An 18,494-nucleotide genomic window follows, 5' to 3' on the forward strand; every position below is an offset into this window, starting at 1 on the left:
GTGTACAAGTCGAAAGATTTTCGGCCATGGTGATGAATGTGTTGAAAAAGCGGAAACACGTGCGAAAAATGATCGTACGAATAAGGATCATCCCTGCGTTGATTGATGATGATTTATTTAACATTCTATTGAATTTGAACCGTCCCAATTTTCCTGAACCTTTGAGTAACCTGAAAAATAAATCTTTGCTGACCTAAAACGTCGAGATTTTTCGTGTTGATAAGTTCGTGACCATGTTATTGTAATAATTTCCAATTTTTAAATAATAATTTCATTAAACGACGTTTCGGTCGGACACCCGCCGGTCACCTTCAGACTAGAAAAATTACATTATTCTTATAACTTTGAAATGTTTAGCTTGAAATTATCGAAAGCTAAGTAATTGACGTTAAACTTGGAGTGTGTGTACATCGCAAATTTTTAATCCTACAACACGTCTAAACCAATATAAAATTTGTGGTGTACGCATACTTGCAAGTTAAACGTCAATTCTTTTAGCTCTCTACAATTTCAATTTAAAAATTTTAAAGAGAATTTCTTCAGCTCGAAGATGGTCGGCGAACGCTCGACCGAATCGTCCTTTAACAAACTTGTTATTTGCAAAAAATTAACCTACCTCGACGAAATTAGAAATTAAGAGAAAAAAAAAATTGTTAATATTCTTCGACACGTTATCTGCGTCAATGAAAAATTATACCGTAACTATCGCGCTGTAAAACCGTGAAAAATAAGAATAATAATAATTATAATTACGATATAGATAGTCAAGAGAGAATTTCTGGTAGCAAATGCCGTCCAAGGTGTAAGAAAATCCGTAATTCGATGATCAGGAGGAAACGCAGCAGTCGGAAATTCGTCGCCGGTATCTTCGTGGCGTCGGCTGGGTTCGGTTGCCTCGAGGAATCGTTCGAGACATGACGCACTTCCGGTTGTTCCGTAGGCATGGATAACTGCCTGGGGTTCCTCCGCCGATCGGCACGACTGATTCGTATGCAAGGAAGCGATCGCGTAGTACAGCGGTCCGGAGGTGCTTATCATCGAGTCGAACTAGTCGGCACGGCTATTCCTCATGCCGGTTATACCTGCTCCGCGCATGCACCGGTTCGGAAACGGCACCGACACCGGAACTCGACGTCCGAAACGAGCCGTTCCTCCTCGAAATCTACCGCCGATGAAGACACGCGTTAGCAGGGATTCGAACCTTCGGCATTCGTATCACGTCAAAGTGACGAGGTCTCCTACCGCGAACGCGTGCCTTTGTTGAAATCGGTACTAGGTGACTAATGCGACAATGTTATAATACCTCCGATTCCTGACTGTGCGACGGTCCGATTTCATTCGACGATACGCTGTGTTAACCCTTCGAGTCGTAGCGGTAAAGTTTTCTTGCCATATATTTTATATTTATTTATTTTTTTTGTATGTTTAGAGAAATTTTCAAAATTATTTTTTTGCTATTTTTTGCTACTTTTGATAAATTATTATTTTTGGAAACAATTCGATTGAAGAAAATCGTGAAATTTGAAGAAATAACTCACTGAGAGAAATTTTTAGTTACGGTTACCGCTCGGTCCTTGACTATTTTCATTTTTTACCACAGTCGAAAAATATAGTTCTAGGTAGACGATGAAAATTAGCTTTCTAGCTGTTACCGGAAAGTCTAGTATCCGTTACTATGCTTTTTCATTACTAATTTTAAAAGTCTATTATATTATTATTCTACATACATACAGGAGAAAAAATGTTATTTATTTTAGCGAAATACATTTTTTTTTCTCAAATACATTTTCTTCTGTCTAACAGGCAAAAATACTGGCAAAGAATTCAAAGTTTTGACTGATTTCACGGAATGCAAGGAAACAGCTTTCTTCGAGCAAATAAAAAGAGAAGAATTTAATTGATTGAAGAATATGTTTTCAGATTCGACCCAATGGATTTGTCCTCTGGAACAAATATATTATTGAAATACTTATAGTTAATGATTAGCAGGTACTGCTGAAATCTAGAATTAATTAATTCCTGATAAATAAATAAGGATAAAAAAGATGCTATTTTAATTTGAATATGAAGTTATTTAACTGTAGAGAAATAAAATATTATTTCGGATTGTGAGAAATCTTATTGAATTTGAGTCAAATTTTCTTCGAGTGTTCGTAAAATGTCTTTTTTTGGATTTAAAATTTTGTAGCTGGCATTTGAAACGTCATTCTCGTAACGTTTTTATTGAATTGTACTCAAGCTAACTTCGCGATATCATTATTACCTCTGAAATACTGCAGAGTTTGAAGTATTGTCATTCTAAGATAGTGCGTAATCACGTCACGATAATAGGTAATAATTTTCATTATTCAATTACCAATTTAAACATTATCTTCTTAACGTAGATAGAAATAATTCGACTTTTATCTGGCTATTACGAAAGGTTTGACTCAATTGTATTCGTTGAACATGTGAAAATGAAGCGACATTGGGGTAAAGGAATTAATTACGAGTAGCCAGTTCCTGTGCTCGAATGTTTCAATAAAATCGTTCGACCCGGAGCGTATTAATTTCGTTATAATCGTACCTACCGCACGCTGTACAAATCGCATCGCTAAGCTGTCTCGCGATATTATCGAGGCTAGCAACACGAGCCTGTTACACATTGAAAAGGTGAATCGCAGTGGATTAGCGCCGGTCATAGTCTACATCGTATTGTAACACATAATATTCTTGAATGAATCGGAATTCATTGAACGAAAGGTGAAAAATTTCATGACTCCGCGTACAATCCGCTGTATGCAATCCGCGGTGTACGGACACCTATCATCGTTTACTAAATGGTCAAATTTTGCTGAGTGTAAAATAAATCCAACGCCGCTTAGACACTTCGCGGTGCGAAATGATGTACAAGAAATTGGACACCGATAAACACATTCGCACACATATTAATGCTTGTATCATAGCCGACGTCCGGTAACGGCGAGACGGGTGAGAGAGAAAGAGAGGCGAGGGGGGTGGATTAACATACAGACGCGCAAAGAGGCAATGACGGAAAAGCAAAATGAGTGGATAACGTGTACGCGTATATTTTACACACACACACACACACACACACACACACACACACACTGACAAATGGAAGCAGTCACGTCGGCATGCGCGGTCGCGAGGTCGGGATCGCGCGGGTTAACGGTCTCGTCTTTCCGGCGGATTGGCCCTACTTCCGGGGACATATAGGGTAGACAATAACCGACGACACGACAGCTCCTTTTACACGTGCAATACACGCTTTGTACCTGTGCGGTACATACCGCGAGCGTTATGTCGTATGATATGCGTACACACCTTGGGCAATTGCCGTTCGTCCCTCTTACGATATGTGCAACGCGTAATAATCGTGAGCCTTTAGCTCGGACACCCGTGCTCCTTAGCTATTGCATCGACGTCATGCCTTCCGCAGCTTATATTATACATGTTACGTATGTGTAGGCGTGATTACATGCCTGATTAACTATATGGGCAGGGCTTCGTTGCAGCGAACCTGATGTTTACCCAACTCGAGTTTACAATGATATTATAAGATACGTTGGGAATTGTTGTTCCTATCTTGGACTTTTTAAGCCTGTCGAATGTCGTTTCGTTGAGGCCCATTCGCAGTGGCGCGTGCGTGAATGGTTCACTGACGCCGATTGTTTGGAGAACTCTTTGGCACAGACTTGTTTCGAACTTTGTCAATCAAATTGCAGATTGACACTACAGCGGTAGGTGATCGTTGCCGATCTCTTCATTGACCCTACGCATATCCCCTGACGATCATCCCATCTCGGTGATGCTGATTCAATGCACGTTAAGATCCAGCGTTCGTTGGCACCGGTTGGAATGACCTTCGGAACTAATGGGATCCGGAGGTACTCGAGGCGTGTTGGAATCCAAGCATCCCAGATTTGGACAGCTACGGAAATGAGAAGGCTGAAGTTAGTAACGTTAACGTAACGAAGCATCATGCAATGAAATGAATCGTTATTCCACAATTTTCGAACAAGTTTCAATGACTTGACTTTACAAAATATGAACACGTTTTCTTTGTTATTATTTACTCGTCCAAGTTCGAGTAACGATTTTTTCCGTACATGCATAGTTGAACTAACTTCGAGCTCGTCGGAAACGAGGTTTGCGAAGCGACGACTGTCTTCGTTCAGATTAATGACAAACTTGATGATCGGAACTTACGGAGTGAAACTTTTGGGTGGCTCGTTTTAACCGAATGGAAATCGGAGAGCGAAGCATTCGCTGCGTCTAGTCTCGGAGGTTTTGTCTACGGACTGCCCGCTGTCAGAAGCTTGTCATCCGCAGGTCTGACATCGCGTCCTGATGATGTCCCCGGATCCACGGCCACGCCCTCGGAAATGTGTCACAGACTTTTCGAACGACCGAGTGACTGAGTGACTGACTAGACTGCTCGCCCGCTGCATTACCGGGCGTGGAGGTTAACCCTTGCGGCCTCCCCAGGACCGGTACAAAAAGCATCCCCTGCTGTAACCGGGTCATTAAACGGCCGTAGATCATCCGTGGGAGACGTCAGAGTCCCGGGGATCCGGCCCATGCATGTATCCCGACCGAGACGACGCCGTATCGTCATTAGCCACAAATACACCTCCGTCCTTCACCTTCTCTACGACTCACTCACTCACTCACGCATGCACGCACGTTAATTTCGGGGTCGCATCCCCCTCAACGAAGTTCGGTACCCTATGCCGCCGCATTTGCAGACTAACGGGAAAGATGCGCTTCGTGTCGGCATCACCGCTAACTTAAATTGTACGAAAGTATCAACCGATGCGACTGGATACAGTGGAATGCGATGTGCTTGTTGCTTTTCTCTCCGAAGCTATGCTTGAAAATGTTGAGCGTACATTTTGTTTTTTTTTTTTTACCTGACTTCGTCGTTTCACGCTGATCGTGAACTGGGTTTTATCATATACAGGAATATTTAGTCGTAGATAATAATTTTAAATGGTTTTTGTACGGAAATTTTTATGAGCTGTTAACATGGAAGGTACGTGTTTGTTGCAGAAATCGATTGCGCACAGCCCGAATACGTTGCGAGCTATGAATCAAGTGTTACAGTCAAAAACTGAAAACATTTTTTAGTATTTTTTTAGCTGTCGGTTGAACGCTGATTTAATGTCTTCTTCACACATTTGAGTGTCCGATCAGTCTAATAAGAGTTCCTCGAATTGATTTCAGACGGAAAATTTCTGGGTCCAAAAACTGCGAAAAAAGCTAGGTTGACTCCATTGAACTAGCGATCAAAATTAGCAGCTAAAATGTACAAGACTTGCACAGGGTCTCCGAAAAGGTGGGAAAGAAGAACCACAAATTTATAGCTACCAAGTTAGGACAGTTTATTCAGTGTGCCTTATCTCTAATACAAGTGGTCAAGTGTCAGTGTGTGGTTTTAATGTAGCTGGTTACCTAATGGTAAAAGAGTGAGAGACTGAAAGACATGCACAAGTATGATTGTAGGTATGTTGTTTGACGCTTAAAACTATTGTAAGAGGATGTAAAAGTGCAATATACATTATCTTAAGCAAAATATCGAAGATATTATACGAGATGATCATTTTCATACTTCGTAGATACAGCTTCAGTAACAGGTTGTGTACGAGCACAAAGCACGTCTAGAAAATAAGATATATTATGTAATATTGTATTCTTACTGCTTTATGTATCCTAAATAAAAATTGATGAATGATTAAAGTTTCCCATATTTTTTCGTAATTTCTCAGCTGTTGTTCACTAGAAGATTTCGAAGCTTTTTCAAGGAGCCATCAGGTTCAATTCGTCTAGTAAAAGTTAATCTGATAACTTGACTATGAGAAGTGGTAGGTTTGTTGATCTAGGACGGAAGATTTTCTCTGAAACTTCGATGCGGCCGGTCTTTTGCTGGTTTTATTATCATTCTTAAGCTTTGGAAGGACCGATGATCCTGGTGAAATCATACAAGACGATTCCCCGACTTGGAATTTTTTGCGCAAAAAGAAACGTAAAACTAACCCCTTTGCATTTTTGTCGGAAATTTTCGAGATTTTGAAAAGTGCTGGAATAAATTCTTTCATGCACCGTTCCGACGTAATTTTGCGAGAGAAATCGATTGGGCGCAGTCCCAATACGCTGCGATCAACGCATCAAAAGTTACAGCCAAAAAACAACAACCTGTGTTTTCGACATTTTTCTGCAGGTGCTTTTTCCTTCGTAACTTCTCTCCTGTTGATCCCACGCTGTTTTCGCTGCGTTTCCTGAGTTCCTGGGGGTCCAATTAGTCAGAAAAGGGTCATTTAAATCAAATCGGGGACCAAAAATTTTTCAGCCAAAAAAAAAGCAAGGCTAACCCCTTTGCATTTTTGACGAAAATTTTCGAGATTTTAAAAAGTGCTGGAATAAATTCTTTCATGCACCATTCCGACGTAATTTTGCGAGAGAAATCGATTGGGCGCAGTCCCAATACGCTGCGATCAACGCATCAAAAGTTACAGCCAAAAAACGACAACCTGTGTTTTCGACATTTTTCAGCAGGTGCTTTTTCCTTCGTAACTTCTCTCCTGTTGATCCCACGCTGTTTTCGCTGCGTTTTCTGAGTTCCTGGGGGTCCAATTGATCAGAAAACGGTCATTCAAATCAAATCTGTGACCAAAAATTTTTCGGCTAAAAAAAAAGCAAGGCTAACCCCTTTGCATTTTTGGCGAAAATTTTCGAGATTTTGAAAAGTGCTGGAATAAATTCTTTCATGCACCATTCCGACGTAATTTTGCGAGAGAAATCGATTGGGCGCAGTCCCAATACGCTGCGATCAACGCATCAAAAGTTACAGCCAAAAAACGACAACCTGTGTTTTCGACATTTTTCAGCAGGTGCTTTTTCCTTCGTAACTTCTCTCCTGTTGATCCCACGCTGTTTTCGCTGCGTTTTCTGAGTTCCTGGGGGTCCAATTAGTCAGAAAAGGGTCATTTAAATCAAATCGGGGACCAAAAATTTTTCGGCCAAAAAAAAAGCAAGGCTAACCCCTTTGCATTTTTGGCGAAAATTTTCGAGATTTTGAAAAGTGCTGGAATAAATTCTTTCATGCACCATTCCGACGTAATTTTGCGAGAGAAATCGATTGGGCGCAGTCCCAATACGCTGCGATCAACGCATCAAAAGTTACAGCGAAAAAACGACAACCTGTGTTTTCGACATTTTTCAGCAGGTGCTTTTTCCTTCGTAACTTCTCTCCTGTTGATCCCACGCTGTTTTCGCTGCGTTTTCTGAGTTCCTGGGGGTCCAATTGATCAGAAAACGGTCATTCAAATCAAATCTGTGACCAAAAATTTTTCGGCCAAAAAAAAAGCAAGGCTAACCCCTTTGCATTTTTGGCGAAAATTTTCGAGATTTTGAAAAGTGCTGGAATAAATTCTTTCATGCACCATTCCGACGTAATTTTGCGAGAGAAATCGATTGGGCGCAGTCCCAATACGCTGCGATCAACGCATCAAAAGTTACAGCGAAAAAACGACAACCTGTGTTTTCGACATTTTTCAGCAGGTGCTTTTTCCTTCGTAACTTCTCTCCTGTTGATCCCACGCTGTTTTCGCTGCGTTTTCTGAGTTCCTGGGGGTCCAATTGATCAGAAAACGGTCATTCAAATCAAATCTGTGACCAAAAATTTTTCGGCTAAAAAAAAAGCAAGGCTAACCCCTTTGCATTTTTGGCGAAAATTTTCGAGATTTTGAAAAGTGCTGGAATAAATTCTTTCATGCACCATTCCGACGTAATTTTGCGAGAGAAATCGATTGGGCGCAGTCCCAATACGCTGCGATCAACGCATCAAAAGTTACAGCCAAAAAACGACAACCTGTGTTTTCGACATTTTTCAGCAGGTGCTTTTTCCTTCGTAACTTCTCTCCTGTTGATCCCACGCTGTTTTCGCTGCGTTTTCTGAGTTCCTGGGGGTCCAATTAGTCAGAAAAGAGTCATTTAAATCAAATCGGGGACCAAAAATTTTTCGGCCAAAAAAAAAGCAAGGCTAACCCCTTTGCATTTTTGGCGAAAATTTTCGAGATTTTGAAAAGTGCTGGAATAAATTCTTTCATGCACCATTCCGACGTAATTTTGCGAGAGAAATCGATTGGGCGCAGTCCCAATACGCTGCGATCAACGCATCAAAAGTTACAGCCAAAAAACGACAACCTGTGTTTTCGACATTTTTCAGCAGGTGCTTTTTCCTTCGTAACTTCTCTCCTGTTGATCCCACGCTGTTTTCGCTGCGTTTTCTGAGTTCCTGGGGGTCCGATTGATCAGGAAAGGGTCATTTAAATCAAATCGGGGACCAAAAATTTTTCGGCCAAAAAAAAAGCAAGGCTAACCCCTTTGCATTTTTGGCGAAAATTTTCGAGATTTTGAAAAGTGCTGGAATAAATTCTTTCATGCACCATTCCGACGTAATTTTGCGAGAGAAATCGATTGGGCGCAGTCCCAATACGCTGCGATCAACGCATCAAAAGTTACAGCCAAAAAACGACAACCTGTGTTTTCGACATTTTTCAGCAGGTGCTTTTTCCTTCGTAACTTCTCTCCTGTTGATCCCACGCTGTTTTCGCTGCGTTTTCTGAGTTCCTGGGGGTCCAATTGATCAGAAAACGGTCATTCAAATCAAATCGGGGACCAAAAATTTTTCGGCCAAAAAAAAAGCAAGGCTAACCCCTTTGCATTTTTGGCGAAAATTTTCGAGATTTTGAAAAGTGCTGGAATAAATTCTTTCATGCACCATTCCGACGTAATTTTGCGAGAGAAATCGATTGGGCGCAGTCCCAATACGCTGCGATCAACGCATCAAAAGTTACAGGCGAAAAACGAAAGATTCCATTCGTAACTTCTTCGCTGTATGTCCCATCGTTTTTCTGGTTCGTTTTATGCGTTTTTTCTGGGGCTTCAAGTAGTCCCGAAGGGTTATGTTAATTGATTCAGACACAACAGAATTTTTGACGCAAAAAAAGTAAGACTGACCCTTCGGATTTTTGTTCCAAATTATGGCAATTGTGAAAAATTTCGAACGATAAAATTTCCGACCTTAAAACCCACAAAAAACGAACGCCGTCACTGTTAAATAGTGGTTCCGAAGCCACGATCGAATTATACAAAATTTGCCCAGGATCTCTCAAAAGGTAAGGGAAAAAATCACCTTGTTCAGCTGTATATTTAACGTGCCTGAAATTCAGTCCAAGTGCTATGATGTCAGTGTTCAGTAATTCAACAAGTTCACAAATAGCGTACAAAGTGAAAAATAAAATGAATGCGAAAGTACGACTAAACTCATTTATTCATTTTGAATATTGTAACAGGACAAAGGAGTGCAATATATAATATCATCATAAGCAGAATGTGGAGAATATTGTATCAGATGATCATTTTTTTCCGTCGTAGTTAGTAAGCGTAATTTAAGTTATGGCTTGCGCAACAGAGCAAAGCACATCAGCAGATACGATACATCATGTCATATTGTATTGTCACTATTTTATGTAACCTTGATTAAAAAGAATAAACAATTGATTTTACGCATGATTTATTCGTCTTTTCCCAACTTCTCGTCCCACGACAATTCAAATCCCTATTTTTGAATCCTGTAGGTCCAAGTAGTCCAGGAAGAGTCGTATGAATAAATTAAGAGATAGTAAGCTTTCAGCTCAAGAAACGAAAGATTTCTTCTGACTTCTCTGCTGCCGGTTTTTACCTCTCTTCGACGTTCATTTTGCGTTCCTGATGGTACAATTACCTTGGAAAAGGTCACACGAATCGATTTTTAGATGAAAAATTTTTTGTTCTGTAAATCACGAAACAAATCAAGGCTAATCCCTTCAGATTTTTGTTAAAAATTTCGATGATTATGGATAATGTGAGAATTGGTTTATATCCGTATACTCTGACAGTCATTCTTAAACTTGATTTTCGTTCTGGGTTATGAATATGATAGAAAATAAAAATCCTGGATCGGTACAACAAGCTGTATTTGAATTTTCGAATCTAAACATACATCAGTACCTAAATTATCATGTCTCCGTAACAGTGTAGCTTATTCAACACATGTAGGTAACTAGTCACAGTAATAAGCATCGTAATATACAGAGTGACCATATCGTACGTCATCTGCTACAGTTTAATGCATACGCGCTAAAATCGCAGAGCAGTTGCTTGTCAGAGCGACCAACAGTCGTAAATTCAGATGACAGGTCGCCACGATGTATGTAACCTCAAAAATTTCGACAGTAGGTTACGTTTTCGACGGTTGGTCGCCGTGGCAAACAAGTGCTCTCAAATTGCAGCGCATGACCAACCCATGGTGTCCAGTAAAAAACCCGTTACAAATTAAAGGAGATTTCCAGAACATTTTCAGATTATTCAAGGATATACTAAAACAGATTAATTTCCAGGACACAAGAAAAATTCAAAGCATATCCAGGACCACTGAACACCATGAAACCATAGCAGCCGACGGATCATTCCGTCGCTAGATAATCATTCTGTATATTTTATTTCCATACAGCACTCATATAAGTTTCTCTTCATACGTCAAGGTGACTTGTCACAACGACAAGTATTGCAATATATATTTTATCACTATTACAGCACTCCTATAAGTTTTCCTTAATACAAGCTTACATTCCTTATGTCAATCGAGCTCTATCTTACGCTAACATAATTATTGACACGTGAACAAGACCACGACACGATAGTACCGTAAAACTCAACAATCACTATCCGCTTCAGAAAACCGTTGCACTGTGATGCAATCGACGTTTCCCACCCGATGCATCGACGCAATCTCTGAATCATGTTTGATGTCACGTAATACGTACAACCTGCGAACAAATTCTCTGAATACAAGTTCTAATACAATGGAATCATGTAACAAACTAGCCTTTACCTCTTAGCCAACACACCGAGAGCCAAAAGGCGTTCCGCTACTGATTGCGAGCATTAGGGCGTCCTCTTACGGGTGAAAACCGCTAGAAAGATGGCGCCAACCGTACATCGAATGGCTGCACGTTAGGTAGTCAGGGTGGCACCCTTCGTGCTGTTCCGATAAAAGGTGGCGGAGTGCGTGACTCGAGGGTTGGTCGTAGCTGGGGCGACTCAGATATCACCCCCCATCATGTCCCGCATTGTAACTGGCTGTAACGAGGTGTAAGCGGGTGTTACCGTGTGTAGCGAAGTGTAAGAGAGGCGGAGTCTCTCACCTGTCCAGCGGACATTTTCGCCATGGTCACTGGATGCGGGTCTTAATCGCGTGGAGTGTCTGCTCGGTGCCACCAGGGGCGAAAAATCCGGTCAAGCTAGGGGGGCTGGACGTCGTTGCGTACCCTCGAAACCTCAAGGCTGCGTATTCTCGAACCGGTTCATTTTTTGCCGAGAAATTCAATCCCCCGCTTAGGAATAGTTTCGTTTTTTCTTCTCCTACTTCTACAACTTGTGCCTGAAAGGAAGAAAATTCTCCGAGAATCAGGCTGCTACCCGTCTCCTGGCTACTGGTGTAACCACGTAGGATCGGAGGGGCCGAGTGGTTGTTGTCTGATTCAGGAATCCAGATGGCCTGAAAGAATAATAGCGATATATTCCATTGAACGAACTTCACGGTGATTCGAGTTCGTTCCAATCCTGATAACAACTGCAGAAATGGACGGAGTGCATCGCACTGTGGTGCAGGATGAGCTCGGTGAACCGCTGCGTAACGGGTTTACGATTCCGTTGATGACGACGGTGGCAGTGATACGTTAGTTATCCTGTAGCGATAGGAGGCTCGGCGATCGCCAATTGCCATGGAAACAACCATTTGGCGCGATCAGTTCGCGCATGAGAGAAAAGGGGGTTCTGGGTGTCGATGTGCATCCGTTGCCGAGGAGGGAATTTCGGCTCCGGTGAAAAGGAATCCAGGATCGGGGTCGGGGAGTCTGAGCGTCGCGTCGAGCGGCTGGCCGTTATCACGAGGAACAAGCTTCCACTCTGATTTTTTAATCCGATCCCCTTCCAACGCTACGTTGAATTTTAAAATAACTGCAGAAGGCCATTTGCCCCCGGGCAAACGGATACCGGGTTAAGCCCTCCCCCCTCCTTCGCTCACCCCTTCGCTACTCATCCCTCCGTCATTTCGTACGCCTCGTTCTGGATAGGGCGGATAGTGACGTGCGACTCTATCCTACAGAGGATATACTCACATGCAAGCCGTTCGCGACTCCGACGCCAAATTGAAATGTTTAGCGCCTCCGTTTCAACGGCTGTGATCCCCCGTGCACCGGTAGGGCAGATAAGTGACAGTTTTATTAATTTCCCATCTCCCGTCTGGCGTCGCGTCCCCCGGGGCTGTCCACCCCCACCTCCCCCTTCCGTCACTACACTCGCCACCTACGATCTACGTATGTAACACAGCCGAATGACGCCTGCATGCTCAAATTTGTAGCTATGGAGACGACGCTGCGCCACGGTAAGGAGGAAATAAAAGCCAACATCCAAGTGTGCTCAGCTTTAGACATCTTATGCGTTTGAAGAATCGATTTTTGTTGACAACCGATCTCTGCATGGTTTAGGCTGTAGCAGTGACGGTGTATTTGACGATTTTGGAAAAGAACCGTGCGACGATACACATACACATACTCTTTCTGTATTTTTCAGTTCGAAAGATGGAAAATGAGACTCGTTACAAGCGTAGGCATACTGAAGTTAGGTATATCAAAGTTCGCCTAAGACTGACGGAGAACATTTTATCGAATCATTCGTGAACGATATTATGGTCTCTGCATCGAACGTTCGGACTTGAACTCTGAAATGTAGAAAGTCAGTAATTAGAAAATCTAGAATATAAAAGTATGAAAGGTTATATTTTGTTCTACTTTAAAAAAATTTATTACGACTATTTAGTACATTAAAAAAAAAATTTTATTCTTAATAGCGTACATCTTGATTCTTTTATACTGCAATATTCTGTGTTTTAAAATTCAACAAATTAGATTTTGTTATTTGTTGAAATTCGATATTTCAATTCTTCTACTGTATCACATACAGCCATTATACTGTTTCAACCTCATTGATAATTGAGGACTATGTAATTGTGAAAACAGTATTATTGATTGGAACTTCAATAATTTGAATACGATCTCGGATGTAGAATGATTAACTGTACAAAAATCATTCCTTGTTTCCGGTTTTCTGAGGTCAGATTCTGGGTATCTCCAATTTCTGGTTCGAAGTAGGAAATAAGAAACTGGCCAGCAGAGAACAACAAAAAAGTTGGGGGGAAAAATAAGGGAGAAATAGAAGAAAATAAGGGCGAGAAAAAGAGAAAGAAAGAAAGAGAAAGAGAGAGAGAGAAGGAGAGATAGAAGGAGACAGAGAGAGTGGTTTTTCCCTCCACAAGCGGGTCCGGAGGGAGGAAATTTAATTTCAATCCCGTCGATTCAGCAGTTATACCAAAGTTTAATCTTTGATAAGGGTTAGTCTTTTAGTAATGGGATCCTAGAGGGTCTCTCCGGTGCTGCGAGGGTCGCAGGGCGGAAGGAGCTTAAACCGTTAGATAGAGATCTGCCTCCGGAGGCGAGAGCTCCCGGGCGGCGTCGGGGACCGAAGGAAAGCCGGGAGCAGGAATACGACGAGCGTCCGATTCGTCCTTTTTAACTCGGCGGTGTGATCCTTGATTCGCTTTGCGCGGTCGCTGCATTTCTGTCCTGCAGAGAACTGCGAGAGTTTTGCCCGACTGTCTGGTCGTTACGAGCCCTGTGATTGGATAACTTTTCCTTCCCCGTTTTTCTCCTCGCTGCGTTCGCAGTGGAAGCCGAAAAGCTCAAGGCAGCTTGAGATTCCGTACACGTTTTTTTTCCCCTTCTCTTTTCGCTTATTTTCACGTTCTCTTTGGTCTGTTTCAGCTATGGCATGGACCTAAACGGTGCGAGGCGGAAGAACGCGACACGCGAAACGACGAGTACCCTCAAGGCGTGGCTGAACGAGCACAAGAAAAACCCTTACCCAACCAAAGGCGAGAAGATCATGCTGGCCATTATCACCAAGATGACCCTCACCCAGGTATCGACGTGGTTCGCCAACGCTCGGAGGCGGCTCAAGAAGGAGAATAAAATGACCTGGGAACCCAGGAATAGGGTAGAGGACGAGGATAACAATAACGAGGACGATGACAGCGGCAGGAAAAGCGTTGACGAGAAGGACCGACTAGGTGAGTTATACACTGCGCATGGAAAATACGAGAATTCGAAGGCACAGACTCTTAACGTGTCTTTTCTTTTCGCTAAATAGCGGAGGTGAACGACCGGTGAATCAATCGCGAGTATTGTTCGAACGGAAATTAGTGTAACGTTCACGGTTTAGTTCTTCCAACGAATTCTATTAAAGCAGTTACTCTCATGGCTGATTTCAGTTACATTCAATCTCATAGCAGCTTTAATTTTCCACGAACGTGAGAGAGAAGGTGTATTCCGGATTTTCCTGCAGTCAATCATGCAAGCTGTGAATGATACAGGACATTCTTTCTACGAGGTCAGAGAGTTTAGGAAAATGTATCAATGAAAGTACCGTTGTGGCAAAGTTAACCTCTTTGTTAGTGTGAGTAAAGACGAGCGTCATGTCTTCGCGAAGCATGATACTTGACGCGGAAGTTAAGGGTACAACGTTAAGGACCTTGAAAAGTTTATTGCACAACTCACAAATAGTAAAGCACAGGTACCACAGTAGTGGAAGGAGTAAATGACAAGTAGCGTTTCGATATCAAAGTTGACGTTTGATTCCTGCGAACCCATCAGGATCACATTGAAATTTTACTCACTTTGAGGTCCGGATGTCGCAGTGTTCAGGGGTAAAAACTTTCACCCTCCTACGTCACGAGACACAAGCATCACCCAGAGGTTCTTTCTTATCTGTCCATAGACTCGAAGGATTCGGGAACAGGTTCAAGCGAGGACGGTGAGCGACCGGCGCATCGTTTGGACATGTTACACGGCAGCAGCGGGGTGTCGGGAGGTTTGCAGGGTGGACGAGCGGAGAGCGAATGGAGCGAATCGCGAGCGGACAGCGGTCCGGACAGTCCCGAATGCCTTTACGACCAGCGAGAACCGCGGCACCCCCTCCAGCTGCAGCACCCTGCGTACCTCTCGTCTGCGCATGGTCGTTTGCTGCAGCACCCCTCCCCGGAAAGCACCTCGCCGAGTGGTCACCACCTCCCCGCAAGTACCAGCGCCTCGTCCCAAGGCCCCGGGGGCCCAGCGAAACCTCGAATCTGGTCGCTAGCGGACATGGCGAGTAAAGACGGGGACCAGCAGAGCCCGCCGCAGGGGTTGCCGGGCCTGGGTTCGCCTTACGGTGGGGGTGGAAAGCTGGTGAGCCCATTGGCGAGTAGAATGCCGGCACACCATCCGTTGCACCCGATGCACCCTGGCTCGCAGTTCGTTCGTCCTCATCCGGACTTCTACAGGAACTTTTACGGCGCCTCGCACCTTGGATCGGGGGACATGTCGTTACTCGAGACTTACTCGAGGCTCGGTGGACTCGGAGGAGTCATGCCGGCGGTCAGCGCCCCCAGTGTCCTAACTTCGTCTTCCTCGACCTCCGGGGCCGTGAAGTCCTTCCCCATGAACGGGGGCCCGGGCCCCGGTGGTCCCGGCATTCTCCTTACGACGACATCCGGCGTATCGCCGTCCTCGTCCTCCACCGCCTCATCCGGAGGCTCCGACCAGTCCCCTCATCCCGGGAACAGCATCCCCCCGACGGAACTCAAGTCACCGGGCAGGGTTTGATCCGAAGACCCGTTGAGATCTCGTCTCGGCGATCGTTGAGAGGAGCTTTTTGTTTTTGGAGGGGAATTCACCTTCCGGGATCGCGAGGAACTTTCGGTGAGGTCCCGACGAATGATACCGATCGTTTCTTTTTTTTTTTTCTGTTGTTGTTCGTTTGTTTATTTTTTTCTTCTTTTTTACCTTCTTTTTCGTATAAAAAGAAAGGAAGAAAAAATAATTATTAACAATTACGACTGCAGAGTGTGTGGCTGACAATAACAGACTCCAAAATATTGTAATTAGTGTACAGAGAGAGACTGACCGTCGAGAGAATTTTTCACCCCCCATCCAAAATACGCAATGTGTACTCATCCTTCCTTCCTCCGCCCCCTATTTCCCTAAACGATCAGTTAATCTGGTCAGTTCATCTATCTCAGCTACTTGAGAATAAATTTATAATAAACATGGAAATGTAAAAGGGAGGAGAATAATTAAAATAACAACAATAATAAGTAACGGTATGGACGAGCATAAAAAAAAAAAAAAAGAAAAGAAAAAGAATGTACGACAATTTTAGCGTATATATACCTAATATATACCTGACTACTTATAGCTGCGGTTATATATAATTAATATGTATAACGATTATCAATATCGAAATGAAATTCACACTGAACAACAAATATATATATATATATATTAAATATAAATATACATATATAAATATAAATATTATACATAATGAATATTATTATTTATGCGTTTGTAAATAGTAGCAAGTACTGGTCGAGAATCCAGCAGTGTATATGTATTGTATGTAGAATAGGAACAATATTGTTATTACCCCTAACATTATCATCATTATTATTACTATTATTATTATTATTATTACTGTCATGACAATTATTATTATTAATATTATTATCACTATTATTATTAAAACAACATTTGATTCATAATTCGTGCATCATAATGATTAGTTATTATTATTATTATTGTTATCGCAATGTTTGTAATATTTATGTACCTATCTATCTATCTATATATATATATATATATATATATGTATATGTATATATATATATGTAACTGATTGCATCGGTCATGACGAGGAGGTACATATATAGTACATACCCAAACATGCCCGCATATGAGTTAATTATAAAAGTCACTGCGGCAGATTGCGATACGTGAGGACAGGTGCGAGGTAAGAAATTTATCTACAACGACGAACAATCAGTCTGAAAATCAGCAATGAAATCGAACCGTACATTACATAGTTTTAATCGCGATGGCGCGCGAAAGAAAAATTAGACATCGGAGGTAAAATGAGTCGCATTTTATTTTTATGAATTATTTACATGAATACTAACGAAAAGATTTGTTTTTCGGTTTGGAAAGACTTGCTTCGCATCCTCGTTCGGGATCTGCCTTTGGATACAATAAACCGTACTGTTCATCGTTATTTCGTTTATTTTTTGTTGCGTTGTTTAAGAAGCAAAGACGTGTATTAATTATGATTGTTTTTTTTTTTTTTTTTCGTCAATTTGTTCCCTTTTTTTTTTGTTTATAGTCTCTTTCATCACTGTTCATTCCCATAGTCATCGGCAATTATTATTAATTCCAGTGTAAATCATCGTTATATTATATAAACATTGATGAGTTGTCGGAGAGTGTTGAGAAGCGCGGAAACGTAGCCTTTAAAAGCTTTATAGTATATAAGAATGCACCTATATACTATAACAGAAGAATAAAAAAAAACCAAAAAAAAAAAAAAAAAACAAGAATAAACCTCGTCGGTGAGGAAGAAGACAGACTCGTATGACGAATATTGTAAAACTGTAAAAATAATAATACTGTGTATAACACCATCGCATGCAGCATTGGCGAGAACGCACTTTACAAAAAAGAAAAAAAGAAATAGGACAAGAACAAACCCCGATCCGCAGACGACGATATATATATAATATAATAATATATTAAAATACATACGTATTATAAGAGCCGATTAGACTACGAGTCTTACTGAAGAGGAAGAAAGAAGGAAGAGAACAACCACATATCATGTCGCGTCGTCGTTATATATATATATATATATATACATATATATATATATACACATATACTGCATTATACTTACATACGTCATCACGTCAAGAATTGATCAAACGCCATTTATACACCCGCCCCTTTAGTCATTCGTGTCAAAAATTTGAGGTTAATTACATACTCGCGTTCAGCGTCACATTGCCGCCTGAATGCGTGAGCCTGTGTCTTTTCGCAATAAACGAATCATTATCGAAAAATAAAACTGCTTACGTCTATACGTGCCTGCACGATTAAATATAATACAACAAATCCCAAGATCTTTTTCACATCCTATTACTATTACTTGTAAATATTCTCTTTCAGATGTAGAATGACGTTTATTCGCGACGATTCATGGACGAACGTTTGAAGTAAGGATGCTCACGATTGAGCAACGGGAAATTTTCGCTGATTTATTGATACTATTTAAACGAAATGTGAAACTAAAACGATCTCTACGGCTACTCTGATCGCCGAAATCACTCCGAATTTCGTTCGTCGTCCGGTGATTTTTTCGCTTGTTTTTTTATGCCAGATCAATGTACAAGTCAATGGAATGGACTTTGTTTGATGAGAATTGATTTTATTTTGGGTCAGAGGTGCATAATTCTGTCGAATTAT

At 41.8% G+C, this 18,494-nt stretch overlaps 1 protein-coding gene and 1 long non-coding RNA gene across 2 annotated transcripts in view; one reads left to right on the top strand and one right to left on the bottom strand.

The window, feature by feature from the left end:
- The window catches only part of LOC124297459 (iroquois-class homeodomain protein IRX-6), a 45,924-nt gene extending 28,299 nt beyond the window's left edge, over nt 1-17,625 (top strand). The window contains exons 4-5 of the mRNA XM_046748529.1: nt 13,929-14,233; nt 14,941-17,625. Of these exons, the coding sequence (XP_046604485.1) occupies nt 13,929-14,233; nt 14,941-15,806 (1,171 nt within the window). The 3' untranslated portion in view covers nt 15,807-17,625. The remainder of the gene's footprint in view (nt 1-13,928; nt 14,234-14,940) is intronic.
- LOC124297464 (uncharacterized) lies at nt 10,570-11,377 on the bottom strand. Its single transcript, XR_006906617.1, has 3 exons — nt 11,253-11,377; nt 10,940-11,187; nt 10,570-10,874 (listed from the first exon to the last, which is right to left on the bottom strand). It is a non-coding gene; the product is annotated as an uncharacterized LOC124297464 (long non-coding RNA).
- Nucleotides 17,626-18,494: the final 869 nt, after the last annotated feature.

The sequence above is a fragment of the Neodiprion virginianus genome, chromosome 2, assembly GCF_021901495.1.
Source record: "Neodiprion virginianus isolate iyNeoVirg1 chromosome 2, iyNeoVirg1.1, whole genome shotgun sequence".
Classification (NCBI taxonomy): domain Eukaryota; kingdom Metazoa; phylum Arthropoda; class Insecta; order Hymenoptera; family Diprionidae; genus Neodiprion; species Neodiprion virginianus.